This window comes from Carassius carassius, chromosome 3, assembly GCF_963082965.1.
Source record: "Carassius carassius chromosome 3, fCarCar2.1, whole genome shotgun sequence".
In the NCBI taxonomy this organism is placed as follows: Eukaryota; Metazoa; Chordata; class Actinopteri; order Cypriniformes; family Cyprinidae; genus Carassius; species Carassius carassius.
The window spans coordinates 10,013,317-10,026,142 of record NC_081757.1 but is presented as its reverse complement, the minus strand read 5'-3'; the positions used below and the strand labels follow the sequence as shown (position 1 = coordinate 10,026,142).

Sequence of the window (12,826 nt, the reverse complement as noted above, 5' to 3'; positions counted from 1 at the left end):
CATATGCATTAATAGTTTCTACAACGCTTCCTCACTAACCTGAAATCATTGATGGCATCTACACATTTTCCTCCATTCAGACAGGGGGCGCTGTAACACTCATCCACATCAACCTCACAATTGTCTCCAGTGAAGCCCTGAGGACATGTACAGAAATACCCACCCTCCAAATCTTTACAGACACCTCCGTTTTGACATGGGCTGGAAGCACACTCATTTATTTCCAACTCACAATGTGGACCTAGTTATAAATGACAAAGATATTCCTTGTAAATTGATTGGTGCGATTCAATTTAAGAACTTCCAGTGTAATGTATTATATTATAAATGACATTATATGTAAGTGAACAGGTGTAGCAGAGGTGAGGTATTGACCTGTGAATCCATCTGGACAGCTACATGTAAAGTGATTCACTTCATCCACACAGAGTCCTTCGTTCAAACATGGAGAAGAGCTGCACTCGTTCACCTCTGCCTCACACATCAAGCCTTCCAGAGACAAAATATAACACAATATCATTTTACCTCAAACTAGTGACAATCAACAAGCAGCCAATACTTAAATATTCCTATTAGAATTGATATAACCATACTGAAAGTGGATGGAAACTTGGCTATTTTGAATATTATTACTTTAAAAATATTAAGCAGTTCACACACTGTTTGAGATCATATTTCATTATATTTGTCTTCGTACGTTCAATTATTTTCTTTTAAATTTTTGCCTTTCTTGCCACTTCAAACAAAACACTCCAGACACACACAAGCACACGCACACACACACACACACACACACACACACACAGTTGAAAAAGAACAAAAACACTTAGATTCAATTCTCCATATCTAGGGCAGCCACATGCTTAATCATGGCCACGTTTTAAAGAGGAGAGACAATGGCTTGAATGGAAAAAGTGCTGTAAGGTTCTGAGAATGAGAGCTTGTGTAGTTCCACAGCCAGACTCAAGAGATTCAGAGACAGCTAAATCCATCACAATGGTTAGACTAAAGGAATGTTTCAGAACCCTCAACAGAGAGGAATTTTGGATTTGGGGTTTAATGGCCTCAAACATTTCAACCGTAGACCTCAGCTTTTACAGTTACATTGGGATTCCGCAGTGTGAAGCTGAGCTGATGTCACTTTTCTCTTACCCAAAAACCCAGGCTGACACTGACACTGGAAATCTCCCATGCCATCTCTGCACAAGCCACCATTTTGACAAGGAATAGAATCACATTCATCAATGTCGCTCTCACACTTGGCTCCTGTAAGGCAATGAATGAGGAAAATGAGGGAAAACGTGGGCAATGATTCATCTCTACCACAGAGGCTGAGGTAACTCTATCAATTTATTTAGTATATTACCAGACCAACTGAATTATTAAAACAAATTAAGATGGCTCAACTGAGTTGTACCAAATAAACTTGGAACACATTGTAGTACGTAGAACTACAGAAAGTAAACAAAAATGGTACATATAAAGGTTAGAAAATTGTTTTCCATAAGCCGACTGAACTCAACAGCTGGTTCTTCAATGTAACTATTGAATTATGGCTACAGAACAAGCCAAACCTGTGAATCCTGGAAGACAGGTGCATACATATCCAACACCAACTTCCTCACAAGTGCCTTGGTTTTGACATGGATTCAGAAGGCATTCATGGAACATCTGCAGGAGAGAAAAGAACTACATTTTCAGCTATTTTACTTCATCCCCCAGGGGGTGCTGTGACACCAACAATAATACAACAATACAACAGGCAACAACAATAGGTTACAACAATAACGTTCACTTTTCACCAAAAACATATATGAATGTCATTTCATAAATTTCATTAAAAAATAGCAACGCAATTGTCATCTTCAAACAAAATGATACAAGATCCTTCTTTAGTAATATTTTAACTAAAGTAAAAACTAGTGACTTTATGATGTCAGCTTTTTTCAAGTTCATGCAAGTGAACTTAAATTAGGATCACATACTTAGGAACATGATACAATACTTTTGTGAAATGTTTTTTGTGCCATCTTTCCTTAAAATATTACGCATATTATTTACAGTAGTATTAATGCAAAGTCATTTACATTTATAGCTCCAAATTATTTTTAGGGTCACTATATGTGATCCCAACTTACAAAGAACATTATTTGGGTACCAACAACTGAGAGTGAGAAGACAACTCACCTGGCTACTGACTTGATAATCCTTTCTCACAACAACTTCTGGCGCTGCAGTTGCACTTTCCTCTTTAGGCAGGAAACTAGAGCCAAAGCCTGAGTCAGACCAAAAGAAAAGAGGGGGAAAAAAGTACAAGCAGGAGACAGAAATTAGAAAATGAAACAGACAGAATAAGCACAACACACGCATAAAAAAGATGTGAAAGAGGAGAATTTCTGCTGTCAGAACTGGAAAACATTTTCCAAAGGCATGCATCATCCTCATCTTTTCCACACTGAGACACTTTTTCCTGCGTGTACAGAGAATCAAATTCCATTATGTGCATTGGATTCTCATTGGAAGTCGTTCATACATCTATCCAAAGTCTGAAAATGTCCTATATATTCCATTGATGAATGAATGAAAAAACTCTCTACACTCCACGGTGTTGCACAAGCATCACTTCATATCACATTAAAGGTGAAGCGTGACATTTATGTTAAAATGCTTCCGCTTTCCAAGCATACCTACAATAAGCTGTTTAGCAGAGAACTGACGAGTGGAAGCAACCATTATTTTTGAAGGACAAAACTGAATGGTAGAGTACTGAATGGCAGGAAAATAAAGTGATATAAAATGACTAGAATAAATGTAAAAAACATACTGGAGCACTGCTGGATAGCTTTGGCCCCTGTTATTGTGGTGGTACCATAAAAGGGGCAAGAAAGACAGTAGGAACGGCCCTCTTCAGGCTGGTAATAATCTCTTGGACATGGGTAACATGGAACAAGACCTGTCCGGGAGAAATGACCTGCAGAACATGGTACTGGAAAGACAGAAAGAAAGAGAAACCAAATGGTAATTTTCTTATTAATCAAGCTTTTATGTTTATCTTATATGTTTAAGGACTTCTTAGGTGTGCTTTAGTAATAATTCTTCAGTTGTTACATCTCACCACCACACTCGTAGACATCTAGAGCCCCTCTATTGACAGTGGTTGTGGAGGGAGGGCAGGGCAGACAGGCCCGGGAGCCGAAATCTGGTTGGTATTCCCCTAAAGGACAGGACTCACAGGTCTCCAACCCGGCTAATGATGAGCTGCCAGGCTGGCACTGCGCTGGAAACATGCACACACATGCAGGTATGTGCACATACACAGAGACACACTTAGAGATCCCATCTACAGTATAAACAGTTTTCTACTGGAATGGAGTGATGAGAAAGTTTATGAAAAAACACACAGGCGGATCATTTTAGATAGCTACTGATTTTAATTCTAGCTTACTGATTACCTTTACACTCTGCCAGGCTTCGTGAATGGAGGTACGGAGTGGAGAAGCCATCTGGGCATGACTTACACTCCATCTGCCCCTCCTCATCCTGATACGACCCTCTCCAGCAGCTCTCACACTCGCCATACTCCAGGGAGAAATACGTCCCTACTGGGCATTGCACTATGGGTCAAAACCAACCAGGAGGTCACAAAGGTGTTTGTTACCAATTCATATGCAACTGGCTGGCACTTTGTAAAACCGTTTTTTATGGTAAACTTGCAGTTAATTTGTGGCAAATTTGCAGCAAACAAAATAGTTTGCCGCAAATGTTTTCCAGACGTTTGCAGCTCTTCACCCTAACCCAAAAACATTTAAATGTCTCATTTTGTGCCCTTTTGAATGTATCTTGTGGATTTCACTGAATGTGTTTCATTTTTAAACTCACCACACACCCTGCCTTTGAGAACAGACCCTGGCTGGCAGTACAGTGTCGCTTTTTTTTTGCTTTCCAAGGATTTGGGGTCCGCTACGATCATCTCTGACGACACATGGAAGGTAGAGAACGGTTGCTTGCTCAGCGTCCGCTTAAGCCGATTGGTCAGCTGCTCAAGTGCCCTCAGCAAACGTCTTTGATTGACTATTTCCGCTGAGTCATTCCTCGACAAGGGCAGTGGGATGCTTGCTGGGAAAAAGGAATGGTGTTGGGAGAAGTTGCAACAAGCTTTGGATGTAAAACTTATTTTTAATTAGGCACAGGCCCTAACTAGTTAGCTTAATAGTTGGGATTTCTCTACCTGTGATGTTGAAATGAATTTGTATCTTTTGCTCTCTGGTAGGGCCAGTGATTTTACGATGACGTTTGGTCCTCATGTGATAGCCATGCTGTGATGAACCATCTTGCTGCAAGTGGTGCTCTGGAGCAAAACCAGTGTCAAAATATGCATAGTCCTGGCCACTTTGAGAGCCCCAATTACTGCCCCATCCTCCAGGACCTGAGGAGAAGAAAAAAAAGACAATTAATTACAAATTTAATCTGTAAGAAAATAATTTTAAAATAATCTTAAGAAAAAATAGTTTAATTGTATTTAAAAAGTGCTCATTTGGGGGGATTTTTGTAAAACAATCTTATCAGTGAATATTAATATTAAATTATTAGGGTTATTTCAGTTAGTAATTCATATAGCAATTTATTTAATTTTTTACTTTTTTATATATTATTTTATTTCATTTCAGCTTTCTTTCAATTACCAAAAAGTGAAAAGGCATGCCATTATTTACCAATAGCAAATCCATTTGGATAATCATAGTTATACTCCAGACACTGTCCAGGTAAAGTCATTTCCAGTTTGCAGGTAACATCTCCACCACAGATTTTAGGGACCTATGGGATTATGATTATAATATATATATATATATATATATATATATATATATATATATATATATATATAAAACGATGAGTCATAAAAGATATAATTCATAATTCATAATAAATAAGTCATGTGGCCACATACATGTACTGTACATTTATATATACTTGTGTTTTAGATCTCACCATATCTTTAAGAACAGTTGAAAACTCCCCCGTGAAGGACTTTAGCAAGTCAAGGTCATCACAGCGTGATGCTTTAAATAGCATCTCAAATGGTTTAAAACCATTGTTTGCCATTCTGTTCACTGTAAATGGGAGATAGAAGACACATACATAAGCTCAAAGAAAAGCATAAAAATTTGGAAAATTGTCTGTGAAGTGTCTAAGACAGTATATGTCTGAATCTGTAAGTTGAAAATACGAACAGTAGAGCAAAATGAAAGACAAATGTTGAGCAAGAAAGCAATACTCACAGGAGCAATCAGGTCTGTCTGGTGAGCGGGGCGGCTTCCAGATTCCATTATTGGCACAAAAGTAGCTGTGCACGGCATCCTGGGTGAGACTGTAACCCTGTCTGCATATCAGAGAGCAGTTTGTTCCCTCCTCTGTCTTGGAACAGGAGAAATCCCCATTCACTGGCACGAATGGCTTCTCACAGGTTGAACCTGAGGTTAGAAACAGCCTTTAGCGCCACTGAATTAACTAGTTTATTTAAATAGGAACAGTGCAATCTGGAAAAAAAATCACAGCATTTATCTTAACTGGCTAGACAGATCCAAAGTCAGATTATAGCAGAGTACTTTATTTCTTAAGAAAATAAAGCATGCTGTGTGGAATAACATTTCTTAATCAACAATGAGACAGTCCATGCAATGTCCATGCAAACATACAGTACCTTGTACAGTAATGATGAGTTCACAAGTACGGTTGTTTCCAGAAGGGTCTGTGGCTGTGTAGTACACTAGAGTTTCTCCAACGGAAAATACATCTCCAGATGAGTGAGTACTAGAGATATTCAGATAGGCTCCTGAGAAAAGAAAATAAACAAATAGATGACTTAATACAGACTAGGAAGCAGCACACTATTATATACACAACCATTCAAAAGTTTTGGGCCAGAAAAAAGAAGTGATACTTCTATTCATAACAGATGCATTAAATTGATCATCAGCAACAGGTTTTAAATTAGCAGCATATTAGAATGATTTCTGAGGGATCATGTGACATTAGACTAGTGTAATGGCTGGTAAAATTCAATTTTACTATCACAGGGATAAACTGCATTTTAAAATATATTAAATAAGAAAACAAATTCACAGCATCACTTTTACTGCCTTGTTAAACATAAAAGACTTCATTCAAAAACATTTAAACATCTTACTGTCCCCAAACTTTGGTACAATAGTGAAAACGTTGTGTAATGTTATATAAAATCAACATGTGCCTGTATATTTAATTTGCAAAAAAAAATCAAAACAAAAACAAAACCCCATCTCTATTAATCTCTCTTATAGTAGCTATAACCACTTACAGAGTTCTGGGAAGGCTTTCTACTAGATGCTGGAACATGGCTGAAGGATTTGTTCCCATTCAGACAAAAGCGTGTCCAATTCATCCCAAAAGTGTTCAGTTGAGGCCAGGTCTGGGCTTTGTGCAGGCCAGAGAAGTTCTTACACACCAGACTCAGTTATCATTTTTTATGCAGACTTTGCTTTGTGCACTAGGGTATCATCATGCTCGAGCATAAAAGTGTCTTCCCCAAAATGTTGCAACAAATTTGGAAGCACACAATTCCCTATAACGTCGCTGCGTGGTGTAGTAATAAGCTTTATCTTCGCTGGAAATACTAGAATAGCTAAACCCGTTAATTAGACAGGGGGTGTACACATAGTATTGGCCATGTAGTGTATATAGGCCTGCATCTGTTTGCAATATTGCAGACAGATTACTTTAGTTGTTCAATTTGGCATTAGCCAATGATGTAACAGGTACTTTCACAGACATTACCACAGAGAGCAATGTGGAGCTCCACAGGGACTTGCTCTGGTCAACCACAAAGTCCTACAAAGGGTGCTATGCTACTGTACTGCTCCTCATGAGGCCTGGGAATAATTGGCCTTGGTGCCAGAGGAGAGTAATTGCTAGATTGTTTAATGACGCAGAACTAAGGGTGCTACACTGCGGTCAGACAATAGAGTCTTTCAAGAATCAGATACACAGACACACAGGCTTATTTGCATGCACATATCAGTAGCCACAACTGTAATGAAACCTCCTTACATATATCTACTAAAATAAGGTTTTGTGACCACACTGAGGCTGCTTGTCGACGTCACACCACACTACCCCAACGTCAGCATGTTTTGTTTTTCCATGCCTACACCCTGACGCTGGTTTATATTTAGTACAGACAAAACTCCCTCCAAAACCCGGCAGACCCAGACATTTGTCAGACAGTTTGGAATAGCCCTGGAACTTCTCTCTGGAAAAGTGTGTGTGTGTCTGTGTATTCACGTCTGAACTGGTTAAGAACAAAATGAATTATTTTACAGAATCTGCAGTGCATGTGCAGTTGAACAAATGCATTTGTGTGTACAAATTATCTATCTTATGTTTTCTTATCTAACACAACAACTGTGGTTAAATCCATAACCACTGTATCATAAACTTAATTTCTTTCTTTGTTACTGTATTTGCAGTTATAGGATAAAACTAAGTAGTTTTACTTGTCCAAGACCAAAATCCTGACTCCAATCCTTATCGCTGCTTAAGGTGCCAAATCAATAAATATTTTTTGTAGGAAAACATTTCCTACCCAGAATTCTTAAAATGTTCATAAATCAAACCATTTCCATTCCTTTCAGCTACTAAAAGTTCATTCAACCTCCACAGGTGTCCTGAATCGAAGCCTCTCTGTGATGATTGTACCAAAAGTCAATTCCTGAAGATTGATTTTCTCATGCACCAGATTCAAGATCATTCCAGTAAGGCCTACAATATTCTGGACCTGTTTACTATTTTACCTAAACATAAAAATAAAGTATAAACATGGCCTATCAATTGACTTTGTTCCTCTTTTTGCTGTCTATATTTATTAAAATAGTGAAAGATCATGTTAAATTATTTGAGTACAACCAAATATTCATGAGTACCCTTTCTCCTATTTAAAGGAGTGACTGATGGTATCATTTGCCAGAAAACATGCAGCCTAATTTTAAATTCTGTTTAGTGCACCTTTAAACACTTCATTTTGTTGTTTTCACGCTCTTTAAAAATAAACTTGTATTTACCAGAATTGTCTGAAAACTGAGGTTCTTCCCAGTATACTGCAGTTTTTTCCACAGTGGCTTTAACAGCGGGTGGAGATCGACACCTGTCAATCAAGGGGGGTTCCATATCTAAGAGAACAGAGTATAGAACAAAGCAATTATACTGCAAAAGGCAAACAATAATATATTATATTGCTTTGGCAAAAAACACAGCATTTAAATTAGACCGTGTAAATGACTATCTGTTGTAGATGGAATCCAACCTCACCAACTACAGTAACAGTGAAAGAGCAGTTGGCCTTGTTTCCTGTGCGGTCGATCGCTGTGTATGTTATGAACTCAGTTCCTACAGGGAAAGGCTGCATGGGGTTTAGAACAGGGGTCACTTGCACCACAACCTGAGGAAGAAATGCAAAACCTCATGTTAAAACAAACACACAAAACCTGCGCCATTGACTTAATATGGAAAATACTAAATGATGTAAAACTCACCTCATCTCCAGAATTGTCCCTGAGCATGGGTGCACTCAAACTGATGTTAGCTGACCTCTGATGTTCATCTGTCTTTGTGATGACATCACCAGGACACTGAATCCATGGAGGCTCTAAATCTACAGAGGAGAAAATCAGTTCAGGGCACGAAAGTCTCCATAACGTCAACACCATTACCAATTACTGATTTAATTACTGATGTAAACATGACATAATGATGTCACTCATTACCTCTAGCTATCTCATCTTATGCTCCATGTAAAACATCTGTAATGTAAAAAGTCATCCCTTTTGAAGTGGAACTATTTTATCAACAAAAAAAAAAAAAAAATAGTCTAAAAAGTTCATGCAAAAATGAAAACTCTGTCACCATTTACTCAATCTAATGTTGTTCCAAACCTGTAAGAGTAATTGTTTTTTTTATATTATCTATTTACAGAGGTGTATCATGCAGCTCAGAGTATAACATGCTCATGTAGTCTGCACTCTCTGTCCAAGCCAAACAAATTCTTCACTGGTACAGTAATAGGGCCAAAAGGGACAAAAAAGAAAGTTCTTTCATGATTTTTTTCCTCACCCTCACATCGTTCCAAATCCATAAGTCTGTTCCTTTCATGATACAACTCTAGATTCATGTGAATTCTAAGTGCACAGAGCATTTGTTGGTGTTGCTGTGTTGACACCTAATGACTGACTATTAATATCACATTCAGTTTGGAGTAGAGCTTATTAATCACACAGCCTCTGCTTAAACAAATACTTTACCATTAGACTAATAGGTCCTAGAAAGAACCGGATCAGATGCAAACGCTGTCTTCTGCCCTAATGATGAGCCACAAACTCACATAAATACAGAAAACACATTCCCTCCTCTCATCTGTAAACCTTAAAGGTTCAGAAGTGAATGCCAAAACTAATTGATCCTTTGGTTGGTTCCAGCTTGGAGGGGCAGTTTTGATGTTTTATGATCTTGGAACTCTTTAGTTTTACACAATGGTGCAACTTTGTTTGATGATCTTCCACTTATTCTGTTCTTCATCATCTTAAGGTTTCGCAGCAACAAATTTAAAGCACCTGTTTTACTGGCAGCACATCTGTCCCATTGCAACACATCATTTTACAGCAGAACAAACAGGGAGGTTTCAGCCACATGTGTAGATGCACAAGGACATGCAAAACATAATACTGTTTGTCATTATAAACACAAACCGAAAATAAATCACCTGTACAGGTTGCTTTTTGTTGATTGTCACTCCAGGTTCCAGAAGGCAGACATCTGACTTCAGAGTTACCGATGAGACCGTAACCACGAGGACAGTTTAACTGACATGACGCTCCGGTCCTGATCTCATTCTCCCCACAGGCAGGAGGTGACAAACTGATATGCTTCAAAGTAACAATCGGAGGACAGCGCACCTCTTAGAAAGAGAGAAAGAAAAGGAAACACAGTCAAACATAAACAACAAGCATTTTCCACAAAGATAAATCAAAATAATGAGAGAGTGAGAGAGAGCGTGCAAAAATATCTCCAGAAAGGGAAATGTAAGAGCGGTTATTGACCACACTGCTTGACATTCTTGGACACAACCTCAACACATGCATACACGCACAAGCAAATGATTTTTAATCTGACATCTGGATCATCCTGTCCTGCCAAAGCGAGAGTGAATGATGAGCACAGAAAGAAATCAAGTGAAAGAATTACAGTGAAGACAAGAAAATGTGTCATACAACTTAAATGGGACAAAGCCATTGCTGGAAAATCAGTCCAAACAATCCAACTATAAAGATCGAAGAAATCGAGAAGAGCAAAGCAATGCTGACTGACAGACTCACAGCTGACTTTGCGTAGCTGACTACAGAAAAATATATGTGATTACAGTTTGAATTTGGCAGGACCATAAGTCTTGCTGAGCACTAATGCACAACTATCAGTTAAAGATCATTTTTATTTTCAGAAATAATCACCCTTAAATAAAAACTTTCGTATACAACTCAATTGCATATAAGGTAGTTTTCGTAAAAACTTGTCTTCATGATACATATATAAAAAACTGTAATTAAGCTCCCTCTAGTGATTTTATAGCTAAATAACAAACTGTGAACACTGGATAACGCAACGTTAAGTGACATTGTTCGCGAGCTGTTTTATTTGATGTGTTTCTTTCGACTGAAACACTGATTGAGCTATTTTTGACTGAAGCTGTACTTTTTCTTTTAACATACCTTCTAATGTTTATTTTGCACTATAACTTGTAATAAAGTGGCACTCCGCATTGCTGTTTGAATTGAAACTGCTACAGTTATCTGTCGTGCCACATTTAAGAGTGTCAAAAAAAAAAAAATTATTGCTTGAATTTTGTGATAAAATGTACATGATTTGAAAGCTGAGGTTTTGTTCCAGAAGTAACAAAGCAAAAATCTTTTTTTGTGAAAATAGGATAGGAGGCGCATTACAATTGTTTTCTGAATGGAAAATTTTAATTTGTTTTCTCTTCAGGTAGGTCACTACATCAATTTGCAGCCATTTTATCCCTACATAAACACACATAGAGCTACGATCTTACCGTCACACCGGGGCTGTGGTCCACTCCACTGTGAGTTGGCCAGACAGGTGAGTCTGGCTCTGCCCTGCAGCCTATAGCCCTGTTCACAGCGCACCAAACACTCCAGCCTATAGGGGGCGGTCCGCTCACTGCAGTTCAGTACCCCATGACGCGGAGGAGAGAGATCTGGGCAAGAGCGAACTATGGGAAAATACCACACACACCAGACAGGGGTTAGAGTATTGCACAGAAGGGTTGGTCCTATGTTATTAAAACGCTGCTGTATTGGACAGACTTTAAATTATCCCAATTCAAAAACACACAGACAGCTGGGAGAAACAAAAATGGAAAAGATGGACAGACTAGAGAAGAAGAGAGATTTTAAGAGCAAACAGGAGGGAAAAGAGAAAACGATTGAGAAGAGGGTGGCTGGTAGCTAAGTCTGTGGTTGGGACTTTGAGGCCTGTAATTTATTTCCAAACAAAGAAAAACCAAAATATTGTTATTTCAGGCCTGAGGTCATAAGAAAGGGAATTTTTAACAGGTCAACTTGCATACATACATCTGTCTGAGTGTGTGATTTGGTTTGTGCATATACATATTGTATTCATTTGTTCAAGTGTGTAAGCACTCACATAGTTGGCAAAGCATTAGAGTTTACTTTCCAGCTATCTAAACACACATGAACTCAGAGCGCTGCAGGCCGACGGGCAGAGAAATGGCTTTATGAGCCTCTCTCCACACACACATACATACTCAAAGGCTGCAGTATATTAGCTTTTCTGGGGGTGATGAAGCATATGGGGTGACTAAAGGCCCTTTGAGCTTCCAATTCTGTAACACATCAACTGACAATAAAACCAATATGTTTTCAGCTTTAATTTGCTTTCCACGGAAATAGGGGCAAAAAATAACACACAAAAGTGGAGAGTGGGCAAGCTAACGAAAGATCAAGTAAAACCAAAGGAAAAGAAAAAAGCAATACATATATCAGTTTTTGTCCACTTTCCAGGACCGGTGATGTCATAAATTCCAGGTGTCCCTCACCTTTGCAGCTCGGATGAACTCCTGACCAGGTCCCGTCCGGCTGACAGAGTCTGATTCCGTCTCCCTGAAGGTCAAAGCCTGGGAGACAGCGCACCCCACATGCAGAGTTAAACTGATTATTACACACATTCTGGATGAAGAAGCCATTCTCTGGAGGAGATAGAACTGGACAGACCACCGCTGCAGCAGGGAAAACAAGAGAGTGGGAGAGTTAAAAGAATTCAATTTAGTGTTTGAAAAGAGCACACATACAGACACATATCTATAAACAGAAATGTTAGCAGAGATGTTTATAGATATAAAGCAGATAGATCAGCACCTTGGCATGTGTTGTTGTGTGGTCTGTAGCCTTCTGCACACACACAGTCTGATACATCTGTACTCCCAGGTCTGGATGTGTGATGAGGGTCGGGGCAAGGAAGGCAGGTACTCACACCTCCAGAAACTGCTTCAGGTTTATATGTGCCAGATGGACAAGCTAAGAAAGAGAAAAAAGTAAAAGAAAAAGGCAATAAAGAGAGCTTGATAGCAATGATTTCATGAAATGGAAATTCACCTGAAGCTCTTATTATGTGAACAATTTATCCATCCGTTTCATTTTTGGACCTTATAAGGTTTAATCAAAATATCATAACTCAGTCTTACATTTAAACTAATGACATGACC

General features: G+C 38.6%; 2 protein-coding genes across 3 annotated transcripts in view; one reads left to right on the top strand and one right to left on the bottom strand.

Annotated features, from left to right (window-relative positions):
- Positions 1–12,826, top strand: part of txn (thioredoxin) — a 90,050-nt gene that overhangs the window by 22,981 nt on the left and 54,243 nt on the right. The gene's annotated exons all lie outside the window — the stretch shown is intronic.
- Positions 1–12,826, bottom strand: part of svep1 (sushi, von Willebrand factor type A, EGF and pentraxin domain containing 1) — a 63,003-nt gene that overhangs the window by 18,877 nt on the left and 31,300 nt on the right. For both annotated transcript variants that reach the window (XM_059528166.1, XM_059528174.1), the window contains exons 4-24: positions 12,480–12,638; positions 12,161–12,340; positions 11,135–11,314; positions 9,791–9,985; positions 8,568–8,686; positions 8,344–8,473; positions 8,097–8,204; positions 5,702–5,833; positions 5,280–5,471; positions 4,990–5,111; positions 4,713–4,815; positions 4,229–4,426; positions 3,880–4,116; positions 3,453–3,614; positions 3,116–3,277; positions 2,825–2,986; positions 2,188–2,276; positions 1,575–1,671; positions 1,153–1,266; positions 376–489; positions 40–241 (exon numbers count right to left, since the gene is read on the bottom strand). In XM_059528166.1, the coding sequence (XP_059384149.1) occupies positions 40–241; positions 376–489; positions 1,153–1,266; positions 1,575–1,671; positions 2,188–2,276; positions 2,825–2,986; positions 3,116–3,277; positions 3,453–3,614; positions 3,880–4,116; positions 4,229–4,426; positions 4,713–4,815; positions 4,990–5,111; positions 5,280–5,471; positions 5,702–5,833; positions 8,097–8,204; positions 8,344–8,473; positions 8,568–8,686; positions 9,791–9,985; positions 11,135–11,314; positions 12,161–12,340; positions 12,480–12,638 (3,157 nt within the window). The remainder of the gene's footprint in view (positions 1–39; positions 242–375; positions 490–1,152; positions 1,267–1,574; positions 1,672–2,187; positions 2,277–2,824; positions 2,987–3,115; positions 3,278–3,452; positions 3,615–3,879; positions 4,117–4,228; positions 4,427–4,712; positions 4,816–4,989; positions 5,112–5,279; positions 5,472–5,701; positions 5,834–8,096; positions 8,205–8,343; positions 8,474–8,567; positions 8,687–9,790; positions 9,986–11,134; positions 11,315–12,160; positions 12,341–12,479; positions 12,639–12,826) is intronic.